General features: G+C 40.0%; 2 protein-coding genes across 4 annotated transcripts in view; one reads left to right on the top strand and one right to left on the bottom strand.

Moving 5' to 3' along the window:
- Positions 1 to 18,404, top strand: part of LOC125878864 (uncharacterized) — a 489,748-nt gene that overhangs the window by 73,857 nt on the left and 397,487 nt on the right. The window lies entirely within an intron of this gene.
- The window catches only part of septin12 (septin 12), a 111,591-nt gene continuing 100,525 nt past the window's right edge, over positions 7,339 to 18,404 (bottom strand). For all 3 annotated transcript variants that reach the window (XM_049560187.1, XM_049560189.1, XM_049560190.1), the window contains 6 exons: positions 17,541 to 17,678; positions 16,662 to 16,779; positions 16,294 to 16,389; positions 13,112 to 13,208; positions 10,371 to 10,422; positions 7,339 to 7,777 (listed from right to left, as the gene is read on the bottom strand). In XM_049560187.1, coding sequence (XP_049416144.1) covers positions 7,612 to 7,777; positions 10,371 to 10,422; positions 13,112 to 13,208; positions 16,294 to 16,389; positions 16,662 to 16,779; positions 17,541 to 17,678 — 667 coding nt within the window. In that variant the 3' untranslated portion in view covers positions 7,339 to 7,611. The remainder of the gene's footprint in view (positions 7,778 to 10,370; positions 10,423 to 13,111; positions 13,209 to 16,293; positions 16,390 to 16,661; positions 16,780 to 17,540; positions 17,679 to 18,404) is intronic.

Consider the following 18,404-nt stretch of genomic DNA (forward strand, 5'->3'; position numbering starts at 1 on the left):
AAAATCTGTCATCCTTTAACCTCAGCATGATACATGGCCAGTTGCCGGCCGGCGCAATTAGGGGAACACACAGTGGGACAAGGACGACAGTTAAGGTGGCGTAAGTCCGAGTGGTGCAGGCGGGAGGGGTGTTGGTTGGCTCCAACAAACACCGCCCTTCACCTGAGGGAATGGTGCTCATGTCTTGTTAGATTCTAAAGCCAAACCTGTTCTTTTTTTTCTAAACCCAACCACTTTTTCTTGATGCCTAAAGTTGAACGAGTGTTTTTGATGCCTAAACCCAACCATGTGTGTTTGTTGTTGAAGGGGGAAAAAAACATACATTTGCAGTGTTGTACTGACATAGTGCAATTATTTTGAAATAGACTAACGATGCACAGGGCACCCTTTAGCGCATGCACACTGTAGCCTCTTAGATTGCATTACGTATCATGGCAGCATCATTATACCCCTGGACGACATGAAAATGCACTGCTTATACATCTGGCCCTAGTTAGTTTGTGGTAAGTTTGAATCAGTCACAATCTTTTCAGTGGAAAATGCCAGGTCAAGCACTTGCTACTACTCTTGTGCCTTTTCTGTGCCAGCTTTCAAGAGCATGGCGACAGGTTGCTAAGCAACCTTAACAAGCACCGAATCATAGCCTACTTACCTGACATCTTGAGTTCAGAGCTGATCTTTCTCCAAGCGCTGTTTGTGTGTAGGAATATGATCTATGGGAGAGCTGAAAAGCTCTGGCAGTCCTGCACTAAAATATGATAAACTTCTAGTCCATATTTGTCACAGACTGATATTTACAAATGAAGGGAGATGTTTGTCAGCTGTGATTGGTTGGTCCTTGTCACATGACATGCACTGCACATTGCTCCATTCTATAAGTTGAACTCAGTTTATCAGTTTATTTTATTATGTTTGTGGCAGCGGAGGTATTGCTCTGGCATTTGAGTGTGCCTGCCATGCTTCTACATTTAAAATGATTAATTTGAGGGCGCAAAAAACAGGGCATGTGTAAAGCCCCTAATATGGCTTCTTATAATAAAGGTCTTAAAACTTTATTTTGCAACAGTGCCCCTTTACAAGTCACAGGATTACTTCATACTGTAATGCTAGAGCATCTTTAGTGATATTGTTGCATTTAGAGGTGAAAATACCCAAACAATTGCCACTGGAAAAAGATGTCAATCCTCTGGCAACACTTGAGGTTTAAAGTGCAACTATTGTGACAATCTAGATGGCACACAGTGAACCAGGATTCTTTTGAGGCCCCTGGTGGTCTGGGGCCCCACAACAGTAGCCTAATTTGTAGTTGGTACTACAGCCTCAGAGGTGGTGCAGTGGGAAAGGCAACAGAGTGGCATAAATCAGTAGGTTTATTATAATGACTCCACACTGGACTGAGAAAGTGACAAGTATTTAATTGTAAATCAACAGTGTTAACAAGTGTATCATTAATACTATAAAAAACAAAAACAATAATCATACAGGGACTGTTAGTACATGCTGAGTGTAAAATACAAGGGTGGGAGGTTGACACAGAGGTTCAGGATAGTTGAGAGCTGAGAGATATGAGGACAGTAATACTGTCTGACAGGCTGAATGTGATGGGAATCAAACTGAATTGTGACTGTGGAGGGTTTGGTGTCACAGGTGGCATCAGAGGGAAACTGACATTTTGGTTACCACTTAGTTGCGCCATCATTTTGAAGATTTATCTTGTGTTCTTTAGTTGCACAGCAAAAACGTAGCAACTGGATCCAGTGAGACCAACGCTAAGCCTCATTGTGCTCAAATGTTATCATGTTTCCACTATTACTCTACACTGTATATGCTAACATATTAGCATATGTACACATTACGTGTTGTAAAAGTTACAGAGAAGGGTCCATTCAGCTTCTCTCTTCTTCATTCATCTATGCAAGGCCAGCTGAGCATGCTTTGCCATGTTAACATAAACAGTCGTTTTAACATTTAACAAGCCATTATGTGATAAAATCCTGCTAAACCAGATGCTGATGGAGCTTTTTTACAGAGGACATTTTGACATGTCACAGTAGAGAAAATAAAGGTTTAAATCATAAAATGAATAATGACTGAATTCCATTTAGCTGCTTCAGTTAGGGTCCTGGCATTTTAGCTACATGCTAGCTCACTACCAAACTGGCTTACTGGGACACTTGATGAGAAGAGAGCTGTTGTTAATGTTGTCAGTAACATCTGTGTGTCTCAGCAACTCTCACATCTGCATTTAGTCCAAACAAAATGATTTCAGTTAAAAATGTGCAACCGTTTTTGCGCCGTACACTGCTTTATATTGACGAAGTTGTTACAAAAGGTGGGGATGGGGTTGGAGAGGGTATCATATCTGCAGTTAAGGTTAGAACATTATAGGACACATACTTTTATAATGTGCCTTTTTCTCCCCCACAAAAACTCTCAAGTTCTCTTCATGGTTTTATTTTTAGTCATATCTTGCTAGTTGTAATATCAACAGGGACACACCACCAGAAGTCTGCATCATACTAACTACCTGCACCTTAAAGTCCTGACTTGACTGAACCTGACTTTCTGCCAAATTTAAGACCCAAACCCGACCTGTGACCTTAAGCTGTATTTGCTTCATTTCATCTATTATTATGGATTATTGAGCCAAGCACTGGCTGCACTCACTGTCACACACTTCCTCTTTCACTCAGCCTGGTCTCACAGTTATATGTGAAATGACCACCACCACTGAACACCACATTACATACAGTACATGGTGATGGCCCGTAATGTGTCAGAACTATGCGTTGGCACCACAGAAACAGTGTCAATGGGAAGTTAATTAGGATTCTTTGTTGTGGTGGATGCACTGATTCCTAACCGAGTGGTCTGGGTGCATCCATCAGTGTCACGTAACCATGCAATTTAATATATTATGTACCACCACATACCGTGTTGAGAAGAGGTCGGGGTCATTTCACATGTTTCTGTGAGATGACATAGCCTTTATTCCTCCTGGGCATTGCGAATCTACTTGCAAATAATGTGGAGATAAGAAAAGATGCAATGATGTTGCCATGTTTATAATACCCTATAAAATTATGTCATTTTGTCAAATTATATTGTTTTCTCATGGCTTGGCAGAAAGTGCTCCATCATCCGGTACCAGTCTGAAGCTGGAAAGTTGGGTACAACTATAATGAGTTTGATATCTTGACAACTGAGTTAATCTGGACTTGTCTAAAACCTGTATGAGTCAGAATTACATGCTGTTAAAAGCTGCATCACTAGATCTAAAATGTCAATGATGAAGTGAGGAAAATGTTACTTTTATCACCCATGATGGCAAAACCAAGGCACAGAGAGTCAAACTTTGTAACCATATACATACAGTTCTGCTCCAGCTGCTCAGTGGCCACAGTAGCGCACTGAGCAGCCATGTAAAAGAGAGAAAACATGCTTACACAGCTTTCCTTGGATTACAGAAATGTGCGGTCCAATGGACTTTTGAGAATCTGAATCATAAATGCAGGGACTGAAGAAGATAAACTGTTAAATTAATAGCATGCAAGTTGTTACTAAAACACAACAGAAAATGAGTTATTAAGTAATTCTCTATAAACTAATGATGGCTGGGAGAAAACATTACATACAATACAGCACAGTCCAATTATTACAGCGTATACTGGAGCTGACTGAACATTATGGAGGTGTAAGCTGCCAGTGCTGGATAATGAAGCGACTATGAAGATGTAACAGGACATGCTTACACAAATATGGATCAATATGGATTATACTTATGATCCTTTCCTCCATTTATTACCCTCTGTTACTTTTTTTAAGAGTACACCCAGGCTGAAAATCCTACTTGTGCTGCCATCCAGCAGTTGCTGCACCTGTGTCTTAACCGTGTACATGACAACACTTTACAGCGCACTGCTACACACACAGTTGGGTGTGGTCAAAAGTACAATGTACCACCCCTGGACACACCCAGCTGTGATGCAGAAAGATATATTAATAACAAAACCCAGCGTATGACTGTGTGATCAGCGCCACTAAAGCACTGCATGAGTCAATGACGAGACAGAAAGGAGCTTAACCCCGCCAAGGCCAAGTGGAGTATTGGTCATTTTTGATGAAAGCGTCAAACCACCCAATTCAGACACCTTATCAGATGATGGTGCTAAGGCACATATTTTTTTGTCAACTGTTATTAGGAACAACTTACAGTGGAAACTGTTGTTTCTGCTGACTTCCTGTGGTTTATCTTCTCACTATGCAGCAGTGATGTCTAAGTGAACTCCAGGGTGTGTTAGTACAGGTGGGGTTACATGTGCAACAGAGAACACATTTGACCACACCCAAAGCTAGAAACACACTTCTAATTCTCAACCAGAGAGGGCAGTGAAAAACTTTAAAGGGGAACTTCAGTATTCATTTCAACCTGACCCCTATTTTCCCATGTTCATGTGTCTAAGCAACAGATTCTTATAGAATGGTTGGTATGATATCCAACGAATTTGCACCCCACGAATGACATTACATCCTTAACACACAGTTATGCAATTAACGTGATGTTACGGAGGTTAGGTTTAGGCAAGTTACTGTTGTTAGGTTTAGGAAAAGAAACACGGTGAGGACATACCTTAACATAATTCAAAGTTTACTCAAAGTTCACACAGATCCGAACACATGACTTCAGGGGAAAGTCCCAGGCTAAAGTCAATTTTTTTTGGGACCAATCCGCCACCCCAACCTACCTCCTTACAAGGACTTTGGACTGCTTCCTTGTTTACTATTTTCAGTGCATTAGTTATGTGATTGCAGCCTTTCAAAATATGTGGGATATGTATGAATTTGGGTGCATTGCTTTTCGTGGGAAAACATATGAAATTTGTTTTAGAACAGCCTTGTCTCGCTTTAATTTGGTCCAGTTTTGAGTGAGAGCGCTGTAGCCGGCAGTGGAAATAGGCTACCATGTAACCATTTGGAGGCAGGTGCGCCCCATGTACATCAATTAATAGTGCTTGTTTTTGACACTGACATGCTTACATTGTTGTTCTGAGTGTCCTTCAACATAACAGAAAGGATCCAACAAAATGTTTTCCGTATTTTTGCTTGTTCCATTTTGTTTCATGCCCAAGTCTGGTTTAAGGACAATTCTCTTTCTCACAGGTTTTTTCACACTGTCAAAATCAGCCATATATTCAGCCACAACATTAAAAGTCTTTTAGAAAAGAGCAAGATGTGTTTTCTGTATTCCAAAACACCATTATCAGCACTCTTCTGTCTAAATCAGGGAGACCAGGACACAAAACATAACAGAACAAATGAAAGGTGGTGAAACGTGTCATTTCTCTGCAGTGACCTTTTCATAATGTTGTAAGATACACATAATAACAATGTGAGCCTGTCAGTGGCAAAAAAGAACTTAGAAGACATAAATTGACAACTTACATCTGCGTGGTTACACTGCAGCCTGTTCCGCAGCTGCTGGTTTCGGCGGCCTCTCTCATTTAAAAAAATGTTGTTCCCACAGGTCACTTAGACACAAAAACATGGGAAAATAGGTTGAAAAGTTAGTTACTCTTTAAAAATACCACGACTCTCCCTTTTCAGCATATTTAAAGAAGCCAACAGAGGAGTGGGTTAGGTGGGATGTCAAATATTATTATACAAATAGTATTTCCACCTTTCTGATCAGTGACAAGCTGGCCTTCACAGAGAGAGAAAAAACGCAAACAGGGATAATGGCACTGATTACATCCCTCTGTCAACATCTGTAAAGGCTTGTTAGAGTTACCTGCTATGAGCTAGGCTAACTTAGCATTAGCTTAAAACCAAGTCCCTGCCCCTGCAACAAAACACCAATGTTTGGTGCCTAAAGTTGGAAAAGCAGCAATGACTCACTAAATCACAACCAATTTTGTTATTGTCTCAAACAGTGGTCTGCAGCTTCGCAGGTGTACTGCCTTGGCATCATGCCATCCACCATGCCCTCCACCTCATGATCACAAAAGCTGGTCCTGTCCAATGTCACTTTAAGGATATTGATAAAAGACATATGCAAATGTAATGTATCCATGGTTTGCAGAAACATACAATGCCAACATTGTCGTCATGGTGACTGGGCTGGGATTCATACATGAGTTACAACACTAATGACAGGGTAGCTGTCTTGATTTCTTTTTAACTGTGCTGTTTTGATACTGTCATACTGTCACGTGGTGCTGTCAGGATGTAATTCACTATTTTGGGACTGCATTATGAACGTCTTTTGCACAAAAATACAGTTATGGTTTTTACTGGCTAAAAGCATATTGCATGCATTAATTGTTTTAGCAAGAAAACCACATAAAATAAATCTGTTAATCTTGCATAAGGATCATTATTCAATAGGTGCAGCAAAATCATCAGTCTATCCCTGAATTCAATCTTGCCACACTGCTGCGATGAAATGGAAGTATAAACACTATTTCTATTAATGCCCATTATTTTAAACAATTAATGATTGCAAAAAAGAGGGCAGATCTGATGAAGTCAGGTGCCCATTCAATGAAATTCCTCTGACTGTAGGACTGCAGAGCTGCAGTTCTGAGAAGGTAACAGGATAAAATCCACAAAAAAACTGAAAAACACCACTAATTATAAAAAGTAAAGGTTATAACAGACACATCAACTATATCTATAACCTATCCTGAACCTGATGGCTCAGTGAAATGTTAAAATGAGACTTGATCATAATCTTGGAAAGTCAGTGACCCCACCTCCACCAATTAGAATTTATACTGAGCACACCTTGTGTTATCAAGCCTGTTAGTTTTTCTTTTTAAACAAGCATCTCAAAATAAACCCTTACTGCTCATTTTATCCACTGGGTGGAGTACTGAGCAAGACTATGAGGCAAATACTTCCACTGGCGTATTATATACGAAACCGATGACATAATGACTAGTTTTTTTGTGGACACCTGTAAAAAGTATGAGGACACCTGAACATTCCACCCACACGCCAAAGTTGAACGCATGATGCTGACACCATGAGCATTACGTAATGTGCTTCTCTTACAGCCTTGACTCTCCTGGTTAAGTCTTTAAACCAGATGTTAAACCTGCTGCAGGTATTCTCTCCCTTTCAGACACAACAGCATTAGTAAGGTCAAACTCTGACGCTGGGTGAAAAAGCTTCAATTGTCCACATACTTTTGGCCAAAGTGTATAATTTATATAGCGGATGCCCAAGATTCCTAGACACCATTGGGAGATTTAGTTTATGTTTCCTCTCACTGTGCTAACTGCTCTCTCCTGCCCTGTATATGTCACCATCCTTACAGAAAATATATATGAGCCCACATTTGTTTCACATATATCCATATTTGATGCATTACTTATGTCTCGTGTAAAAACTCAAACAGAATATCTCATTTAAAAACTGCTTGTTTGTCCCATACTGAAGAAAAACATAGGAAAAACAATAAAAAAATATTTTTCCATCTCATTTTGTTATGTTGGGGGGAAAAAGGGAAATTTAAAAAAAAAAAAAAGCTTTCTTTTTCACATCTCTCGTTCTGATTGGATGAGGAGCATCAGCCATCCTCTGGCAGGTGCAGGAAGAGGGATGGAGACATCAGAGGTGGCTCTCTGATTCGCATTTGTCAGCAGTTCCGTTCTCCAGTGGCCAGGGGGACAGTCCCAGTTCACTGAAGTTCATGTTGCTCTCGTTGAGCCGTTGTACGCGGTAGGTCTCATAGTGGATGTTGTGTGTCACGTCTTTCAGGTCCTGCAAGTGAGACCTTTGCCAAAAACACAGAGAGAGATTGACAACTTAATATTCAGTTTGCTACTCTCTATGTCCTTCTTGAGGAGGTGAAATAATTGACATTTTAATATGTCAGTCCTCCAGAATTGATTTATCTAGCAATCGTAAGAAACGACAGAGCCCTGCATTGTTTGCAAGAGCTTACAGTTTTGTACAATCCTTGCAATTAGGGATATTATCAAAATTGTATATTCATAATTCAACACGGATTTTCTAAATATCATTTAATTTCACATGCACCCTCATTAATTTCACTCACACTAATGGATTAACAAGACCCATGTTTATGCTTCAAGTCTATTTTCATCCATTTTAAGCACGTAACCACAGTGATTGTGTGTTGAGTGGCCTAAACTCAACACCTTGCCTGAATGTATCCTGTGTAGACACAAGCCCCTTTGGCACTGCCTGTTCAAGGCAGGAATGTTCAGCGGTTATTCTGCCTCTCTGTTCTGTATAAAAGGACGGGACCATGGGTGGGATGAGTGTGATGTTTTGACAACGTGCTTGTTTGCGACCCACCACTGCCAAGAGAAAAACAATGAGGTCCAGGAGCTCTTTACCCTCCGAGCAGAGGACAAGATCAGCCGCCATATTACAAGGACGGTAAATGACAGATATTGCCAAGTTAACACATTGTAATTTTTTTAAAAGTGCTGCCTGATGCATATGTTGTATGTCACACTAAACGCTGCCACTGTTGTGTTCCACGTCATACCTCTTTTGCTTCTGGGATCTCTGTGTAAAAAAGATTTTTTACCAACAAAGCTATTGTTGGACTACATTCTACAGGTATTTTTTTTTTTTTAATTTTTTGAAATACAGAACTGGGGTTCAGTTAATTTTAAGGAACACTAGAGACAAGCTCTGCTGTTTGCCACATGAGGCCAGCAGCCTGGAGATTCTGTCCACAAAAATCATGAACAAAGTGGGTATCAGGGCACAACCCTGATGGAGCTCTACAGCTACAGGAAGGATGCTTAATATCCTGTCAGGAATGCTGACACCGCTCTTTCTCAGGGTTACACGAGGAACATACTCCAACAATGAACTCAATAAGACACCCTAATGAATGTGGTGGTCATGAGCCTAGAATAAAAGTGGTTTGAATGATGTGTTGTTGACCCTATTGGAAGTGCTGTCATAGAGAGGTGGCAGACATGGTTTGTTTACAAGTGGGGCTAATGTCACATTTTCAGACATTCTCTGCAAGACAATAATAGTGTTGTACAGGTTGTTCACAGAACTGACTAATCAGGGTGGGAAGTGGGTGCTAATGCTGCATTGTTAGTTAGGGAAAGTTACAGAAATGGTCGGACACAGCCCCTCAAATCCCACATCTGAAAGCTGTGGTAGGAATAGGTTTCGAAAGCTATTTGACCATCCACTAAGTCTACTAATCCACTGTCTGACGACCAGGATGTCATCTACTTTGCCCCTCCAGAATCTCCAAAACCAAGGTTTGGAGTCTCTTTTCTGCCACCAAATGATTGGATTAGATTCAAAGCTTAATTAATTCCCAATGTGGAAACTCATTTGCCACCAGCAGTGACTCGTGCAGACAACAAAGAATGACCCATGTACAATAATTTTTTTGTAATAAATGTACAGAGAACTAAGAACTTAACAGACAGACAATCCAAGCAAACAGAAGTCACAGTGACAGCCACACTGCTGCGCTGTAATCTACATTCCACAGTAATACAAAGATCAGACATGCATTGTAAAAGGTGTTTTGTATTAGTGGATTATCTCTGTCTCATTGCAGTGAGTAGAGAATAATAAATTTGATGTTATGCAAGAGATAATCCATGATGAGCCGTGTGGTTCAGAGGATGCTTTGCATTACTTTTGATAACCACACAGCTCATCATGGATCACCTGCCAGTTTGTTTACATTGCGGGAAATGTGCTCTTAAATTGTAATTTTTGTAAACACTGTAACTAAAAATCATTTAGTCAATTGGAGAACTCTGATAACACACTGCAGAGCTGTTTACATCATGGGACAATCAGAAGTGGGTACAATGTGTATTTGCCATTAACAGGGAGAGAACAATTATCAATTTTAAAGACAGCACCAACCATGAACAGAGATAGAAGTATACATACATACATACATACTTCTCCATTCACTGATGAAAATCAAAGTATACCATAAAAAGTTAGTATGTGGACCTTTGACCTCAGATTTTGTTTTTGTTAGACTTGTAACACACTCTACGCCTTTAAGGCCTCCGAATGTTTTAACAAGACTGTTTCTACTGCAGTGACAAAAACAGGGTGAAAAGCTTGCTGTCAGAACGTCCTCCTGACTGCAGCATCCCACTGCCTCCCTGACCTCTCTATGACTCTATCTTATGCATGTCTTTGTCACCTAAACACCATTAAAGCTGAGGTAGACAGAAATCTGGAAGGGGAAAAACAAACAAAAAATGGCATTGAAAATACACCTCCCTCCTGCAGCTCTTCCCTCTCCTCTCAGTGTCCTAAGCCCCTCCCACAGATGTCCATGGTCATATGCACATACCTCATACAGTAACAATAAGCAGCACAGTCAAACTTACCTGATGAGTAGATCTCTCAGATTGGCAAACTCACAGTGCGCCACATTTTCAACTGTGGAAAAAGAAAATATTTGTTTTACATTAGACTTTCAAAAGCAGTCATTCACACAGAAGTAGACTTGATCTTGTGTTGGACTAATCAGTTTTACATATACATATGTATCAAGAAAACTTTTATATCAGGTTGAGAACAACTATATGGTGAATTGCTGTATTAAACCACAATAAAAAGTAACCAACCAGCAGTGTGACCTCACAGGTGGGGATGTGTGTCAGCAATGTTAAGATATTTTTTTTGTCACTTAACTTTTTACTGGGATAATATATTTTAAACAGACATAGCCTATGATACATGGAAGCTGTGTCACTCATTTATGTTGTATGCATGGACAACGTTGCGTCATGAAATAACAATTTGGTGAGCCTGCTGTCTCTCAATCCCAACCAACCAACTGAAAATAGGGCAAAGAATGAGAAATTTAGCCATTTTTTATGTCGTTCAGGTGTTTCTCTGTGGAAAGAGGTCTCAACATAAACCACTTGGAAACACTGGCCCTCATTAATCAACTTATCTTACAAAACAGGGCAGATCGGAGCATAGAAATCATCTTACATCAGGGTTCATGTATGATTCATGAAATATTCTTATCTCGCTAATCATAGTGTGGGAATCATTAGGTGTTGGTAAATGTAGCAACAGAAAACACTTGTTATTAACATATTCCGAACCAACATATTGTGGGTCTAGGCCAAGAGGAGAAACCTCTCTATGCTAGAAATGGAAATGCTGACGTTGCAGGTCCAATTCAACCTGTTGGTTCTATTGAGCAGCCTGAAAAGTGTCATCAAAGGAAGCTGAAAAAATGCAGTATGAAAAGAAATCACTGCTGCCTATCGCCTACAGATAGTAATAATATAGCCTTTCTATAATAATAATAATAATAATAATAATAATAAAACAATTTATTTGATATTGACCTTAAACAGAAATAAAATTCCCAAAGGACTTCAGAAAATACAATGAAACAATGAAACATACAACACAACAACAGCAGTCTAGTTAGAAGGACACAAAAGCATAAATAATCATCTTCAGCTCAGGCTGAGACACAACCGTCCTGAGCTTTGCAATATTTCTTAGGGTGCTTTCACACCTGTAATTCTTTTCATTTGGTTGCACCAGAGGAAAAAATATCCATTGTTGCATTTTAGTTTTGGTTTGGTTCCTGTTCATACTGACTTTTTGCAAACAAACCAAGAGGAGTTAACGTGAGGTTCTACAGATTGCCAGGTAACTCGTTGATTGGACAGTTTTGGCATTTGTCATCCTGCATCATCAGGAGCCACGTGGGGAAATCAAATTCTGGTGACTGACAGAAGTTTATGCAGCAGCACTTTAATGCTTCTAAAGTGTTTCTATTTATGTTCTTTGGTTTTACAAAGAGCTCATACAGAAATAACTGATTGTAAACATTATTAGGAGGCAATTATTAGACTGCAAATCAATGACATGTTATGAATAATGACTAACACAGAGACAGGATGAAAAGAAAGTGTCTTGTACAGTTATGATTCCAGGCTTAATACTGTGGGATCACTGTCACACATTTTTTAACGGACGTAATGAACAAAGTACAAAATTTTAACAGCTTTTAAATCAGGGAAAATACCAACACTAACGTGCATATGGTTACGTGTATGCATTAGCATAAATAGTTGTGGGATATACATGGCTTTTATCAGGATCAATTACGAGACTGCAGACAAATTTCACTATCAGCAGATTAACTGATTATTGGTTAAGCTATTTAATTCATGCTAAAATCACATATCGGCTATCATAAAATCCTGTGGTTGGTCTGTTATCTTTCATACCACAAACAAACCGCATCAGAGTACATTTTGAAGCGGACTAAGACTAACCTTTTCGTGGGCACCAGGGTTTGACTTGACAGCCTCCACACCAGCCCAAACAAACTGTACTAATCGTGCAAAGGGACCTGAGTTTTGTTTTAACTTAACCAAAAAGTTAAGGTGGGAAAGTACCCTTAGTTGTAGAAAACAAGTATGGGTCAATGATTTAATGTGGTGATCAAAATGCATGGCCTGATTAAAAATAACCACCAAGATTCCTAAAATTTGACCAAGTAGCTGAAAAAAGGACCTAATACTGTGGACAGCCTTTGAAGCTATACTATCTGAAGCAATTATCAGAACCTCCATCTTATCTGTGTTTAACTGTAAGTAGTTGTTTGATATCCAATCCTTGATGGCTATCAAACAGTGGTGGAGGACAGCAAATTTGTCAATGCTAACAGGCTTAAATGAGACATACAGTTGAATGTCGTCAGCATAACAGTGATATGATATACCTGTGAACTGGGTAACAATTTCAATAATATTGATATTGTTTTAATAATGACCATACACCCAGTTTTGTGTCATATGTTTGTTTATAAATGAGGGCCAATGTGTGGATGCATGAAGACAGCATTGTAAAATTTTAATACTTAATGTTGGCATAGAAACAGTTCGCACACATGTACCCAGGGAGTGTAGAAATATCACCATCACATGTTGTTGTAGTTACGGGCAGCTGCTGTAGACATAGAAGCCTATACTGCACCTTTACATCTGCTTTGTCAAAGTTTGATAACAACCTGTTTACAGTGGTAACTGCAAGAAGTAAATCTTAATACCACATGTAATGGGGTCGCACTGATGTTAAACTGATGCTTTACCTTCAATGATTCCCCACTTTGTTTTCCGTCCCAGCACCTTGTTTCCATTCACCTGGTGCTCCTTGTCTGTTCCAACCACAGCAAAGGGAATGTTTTCCTGCACACACAATATAAGCACCTTTCAGTCACTTCAGGCTCATCTCAAGAATGATTTATTCATTATAACATATGACATCTGCAGTATCGGCACACTTTGAATAAATGATTGCAGATGCTGATCCCTACACAGTAAAAAAAATTATCTTACATAAGGGTTGCATATTATAACATGCATATAATGCAAGTCAAACCATATGAGAGCATAGGTTTATGACTATGACAGTGAAGTCCTCTTGAAGTATTACTTCTTTATTTCAGTTAGTCATTAGGTTTTTCCAAACTTCTGGTAATCATTTAATTAAATGAATGTCTGTGCAAACAAAAATAGTTTCCAGGAATTATGAGCCACCTGTACATTGACCATGATACCATCATTCTACTTATTGTGTGCATTGTTTGTGTACCCCTTTGGCTTCTGACTGCCCTTCCAGGACAGTGCACTTACAGACTCAGCAGGCTTAGGTTGGGGTTACAATGTGAGGACAGTATAAACTAAAATAGTTAAGGTTTCAAGACTGTATTTTGACACAGGCAGTGGTTCTTGAAGTCAAGGAAGGATCCTCAAACAGCTGCATTTCAAAGATGCTACATCTTCATATCCCACCGAAGGACTGTTTAGATGCCTGGTATCCTTCCAATTCTACCAAGGACTGTTCTTTGTTCAGAGAATTTTCAACGTCTGTTTGTATGCTCGGTGGTCTTAAAGCACCCACAGTCCTATGCGCATGATGCATTGGTCCCGTCCACCGATTTGGAAACGAGGAAAATATGCTCGTAAACGTACTGTTATTTCACCTCTGCAGTCAAAATCTGTTTCTGAACAAATATGAGGGGAGAAATGTACAAAGAAAATGCTAAATCTTCTTTCATATTAGGTCAAGGCCTAGGCTTAATATAAAAGTATGTTCTAGCTTTCATAAGGCGAGAGCATTGATGCATTGCTGGGTCTTGGCTGTGCTTGTCCTTTAAAAATGGCGCAGAAGGAGAGCGAGGTGACTGCATCGCCAATAGTGCACCATGCAACTGAATTCAAGTATCTTGAATAATAGTCTTAATTTTTTGCCTGCCTGACTATGTTATTGACAAAGGCACCAACGGTACAGTCTCCACCTGTGAGCAAACTAATGTTGATGCTCAGTTTCACCCATTTCGTGCAGTTAGCAATAGGCCAGGTGTTATCAATGTATTATGGTAAATCAGGGTGTTTAAAAATTCCAAAGGTGTCTTTTCAATACCATCAAAAACACAGACGCTCCTCTTTCTATTAAACTGATACAGAGATGCTGTATTAGGGTGATGTAGTACACAGCATGCATCACCAGAGGTCAGTCTCTACTGGTGGAACAGACAGCTGAGTTGAGAAAGATGGCGATTGCGATTGGTGGGGATACCATTACAGGACAAATAAAAAGGGAAAATTACTCGGCCCCCGTTTGAGAGTATTGTCACATGGTACTTTATCTTTAGATGACTTCTTCCAACTACAACAGCAGTTTATACGCCACGTGATGCACACCGATGTGTCGGTATCTGTTGTGGCAACGTGTGTCATCAGGTCCTCCAGAGAGAAAGGTGCTTATTTTCTATCTATTCATTATTCTATAGGCCTTAAGTATTTAAACCCAGTAAGATTTATATAAGTAGGCTTATTGCATATTAAAAACACTTTAGGCTAGACCATGACATATAGCAGCTCAGCTTTCATGTTTGTTTTTTAAACACAAATACTGTCATATATGTACACCCAAGTAAAGTGTCAGGAAGGTATGAAGGTATGAAAAAACAGATACCACCCATGCCACCTAGTTGGAAATACTGCATCTGTTCTGTCCACTGTTTTTAAATTGTAGTGCACAATCAATGTTAGAACCTGCATACTTCCTTGACTGTTACATTACGGGTTCTCTGAATGCTAGGAAGGGGTCTTTCCTTGCCTCTGTAGAGCCCGATTTGGAGGTACCTGTCCTACCAAGAAAGCATCCCTGACTTTTAGAAGCACCTACTGTCCCTCTAAAAGACAACACGAGTTAACTATAATATACACACCAAACCAGGGTTCGCGTTAACCGGATATTCTCGGTCATTGACCGTTTTTTTACAACAATGACCGGAAAATCTGAAGGCCGTTGGTCATTTGACCGGTTGCAATTACCACCCCTGCCCACTTGGTGGCGGAGTGCACAGTCAGTGGTTTAAGTGGCTGCCGTTTTCACACTGCAGAGAAAAAGTCATTCATCTGCTTCATGTAGGGTTGTTAACATAACTTGCCTGGACACACCAGATGCGTTAGTGCCGCAGAAGTCCTGCGAGTATACTCGCAGGCGCTTTACTGTCCACACAGGCAGCGCATTTCTCCTGCGCTCTCCGCGCCGGTTAAACATCGACTCCACTCGTCTGTTCCCGTCAGTACTCGTTTTTTCACTTCAACAGGTCATTTTCAACATGGGTAAGTCCATATTTTAATCGTTTTTTATAACGTAATAAGTTAATGACAATTTGTCATTGCATGTCCATGTATTGAGCGTGTTGGATTAACACTGAATGAATAGGGCATATTGTTCTGACCATTTTATTTATGTAGTTATGTCTGTAGGCTCGGTGACACAAAACTTCCTGTTTGGTACGATCCGCTCTATCCAGCTTGACAGAAGCGCTCGTGGCTCGCGTGAAAAATAGACCAGACACCTAACTGAAGCACTGCGGTGTGTGGATGTCTGTTCATCTTTTCGTTCATGTCCTTATTAATGCACACTTTATAACTTGCTTGTTGGATTTATTAAAAACGAACGAATGAAAACTAAATGTCTTTGAATATCTTTATTATCATTTAAAAACGAAAATTAAAATGACCAGTAAAAATAGATTATGACCAGATTTTTATGACCCTGTTGGTCAAAATGACCAGCGAGGAAAAAGTCTAGTGCAACATCTACACCAAACCCAATAACACATTAAAAAATACTTTCTCATCACCTCACACTGACAATAAAGCTACATGGGCGTGGTTGAAATCTAAGAAAATCTACTGTATATCTAGTAGAATGAAGAGTAATAAAAGACAAAGTCAGGAGTGGAGACATTACCCTGATCCTGTCATTGAGGATGCGTTCCTCTGGATCCTCATCATACTCTCTCTGTGGGTAAACATGTATCCCATTGGCTGCTAAGTCTTGCCTTATCTGTTGAAGGGTCAAACACAGGTCAAACGAGTCAGGTTAACTGGTTAACACTGAAGGTCATATGTTAAGGCAGGAGACATGAGATTGAGCATGGCCATGACGACAGGCGCTGTAATGAACCTTAACTTAAGCAAGAAAACAGATTTTGCAATCCAATCGGAACATCATCTGCAGGACACTAAGGTGATCTATAGAAAACAAGCTTTAGTTTTGTGTGTGTGTGTGTGTGTGTGTGTGTGTGTGTGTGTGTGTGTGTGTGAGTGTTCCCTTACCCTCTCTTTAAACTCCTGTCTTTCCTCAATGGTGAGCGTGTCAGCTTTGGCGATGACAGGTACGATGCTCACTATCTTTCCCAACCTCTTCATGAACTCAACATCGATGGGGCGTAACCTAGAGACACATACAGATGGACAATGGAGGTCTATGGAGCAAGAATGTAACACTGTTAAAATGTTAAAAGTGCATGAAATAACATCCCAGCCAAGCTGAAACCCAAGAAAAACAAACTCTGTATTTTTAGCCATGCTGCGGCAAGACTCTGTGATGTTCCACTACTTTGTTCCAGACTGAAATATCGCAACATGAAATTTGGTACAGGCAACCATGGTCTCCAGACAATAAACTCCAGTGACCCCATGCTTTTTACTTTTGCACCAGTATGACGGTTTGTGTTGAATGACTCAACAAATATTGGATGGATTGCCATGAATTTTGGTTCAGCCACCTTCAACTGTACTTTGTGTTTAATGCTCATGCTAAGATGGTGAACAAATTGTAAACATTATACCTGCTAAACATCACAGTGTAAGACTGTGGATTCATCGTTCTGTGTTCAGGGTTTAGCTGCACCTACGGCAGCTATGTGCATAGGCTCTGAGATCACGCCATAGCTGACCTGCTACATGTAATGCCAGTGTAGGAGACAGCATGAAAGATAATGAAGAGAGGCATTAAATAGCACTCTTCCCTTTCACTAAGAATTTGTCTATTGAATGTGTTGTGGTGATGCTAGTTTAATTCAACATGGTTTTGTCAATGAAATATGTGACTGAGACTATAACGCCCAACATGCCTTTTAGGAAAGAAACCAAAATAAATCAGTGAGCCCTGTGTTAGTGCAAAGCTGAATCCAGGAGTGACTGAATACTGACCTGTGTCCAGTGGCAGGGAGAAAGTAGATGCAGCAGTGGACTCTGCTGTCTGGTATTCTCCTCTTGCGGTTGATATGCAGCTCCTCTCTCAGGTATTTCTCATACTGTTCATTGATGTGCTTCTCTATGGGCTCCCAGCTGGAAAGAGGAGCAGTGGAGTCAGTCAGTGGCAGTGATAACCAATCCCATGACCAAAACTAGCAATCTGTATATTAATTTGTTCTTACATTAATAATATAAATTAATAACCCTGTTGCCCCAAACCCATTAGTTTCTGCTGAAGACAGAAATGTTAACAAACAACTCAAAAATATATAGTGCCATTTTAACAAAGGCTCCATCATTTTTAACAGTAGATTAACACACACTGGTGCTCTAAAGACTATTTGGGACTAACTCAATACTATCTACAGAGTGTGTTTGTCCATGGTCATGAGGGAAGATGTCACCCAATGTAATAGTGTGGCTCAGTTTTCATTCAGCACTCTAGCACACTGGATTTCATATGAAATGCTGACTTTGAGGTTTAAGTGCTTCCTTTCAGCTCTGAGGCTGTACTTAGACACAGTACTTACAACCATATTAGGTGAAGAGAATAAGACTGTGCTGAGGACAGGGCAGGACTTTAATCCATAACAAACAGACAAGACAACCAAAGAGACATGTAGCAAAGTCCTCAATCCAACTGACCACGTGCTCTACTGCTGCAGACCAGACTACAGGCAAAAAGCCTCAGAAACAAGCAGGAAATTAAGCAAGAAAAACCTGACAGGCCCTGTTGTGTCTGCGTTGTGTTGTCATTACTGAGGTTACTTGGCACATGACTATAAGAGGCAGAGGTGTGGACTCGAGTCACATGACTTG

The sequence above is a fragment of the Epinephelus fuscoguttatus genome, linkage group LG19 (genome assembly GCF_011397635.1).
Source record: "Epinephelus fuscoguttatus linkage group LG19, E.fuscoguttatus.final_Chr_v1".
Lineage (NCBI taxonomy): Eukaryota > Metazoa > Chordata > Actinopteri > Perciformes > Serranidae > Epinephelus > Epinephelus fuscoguttatus.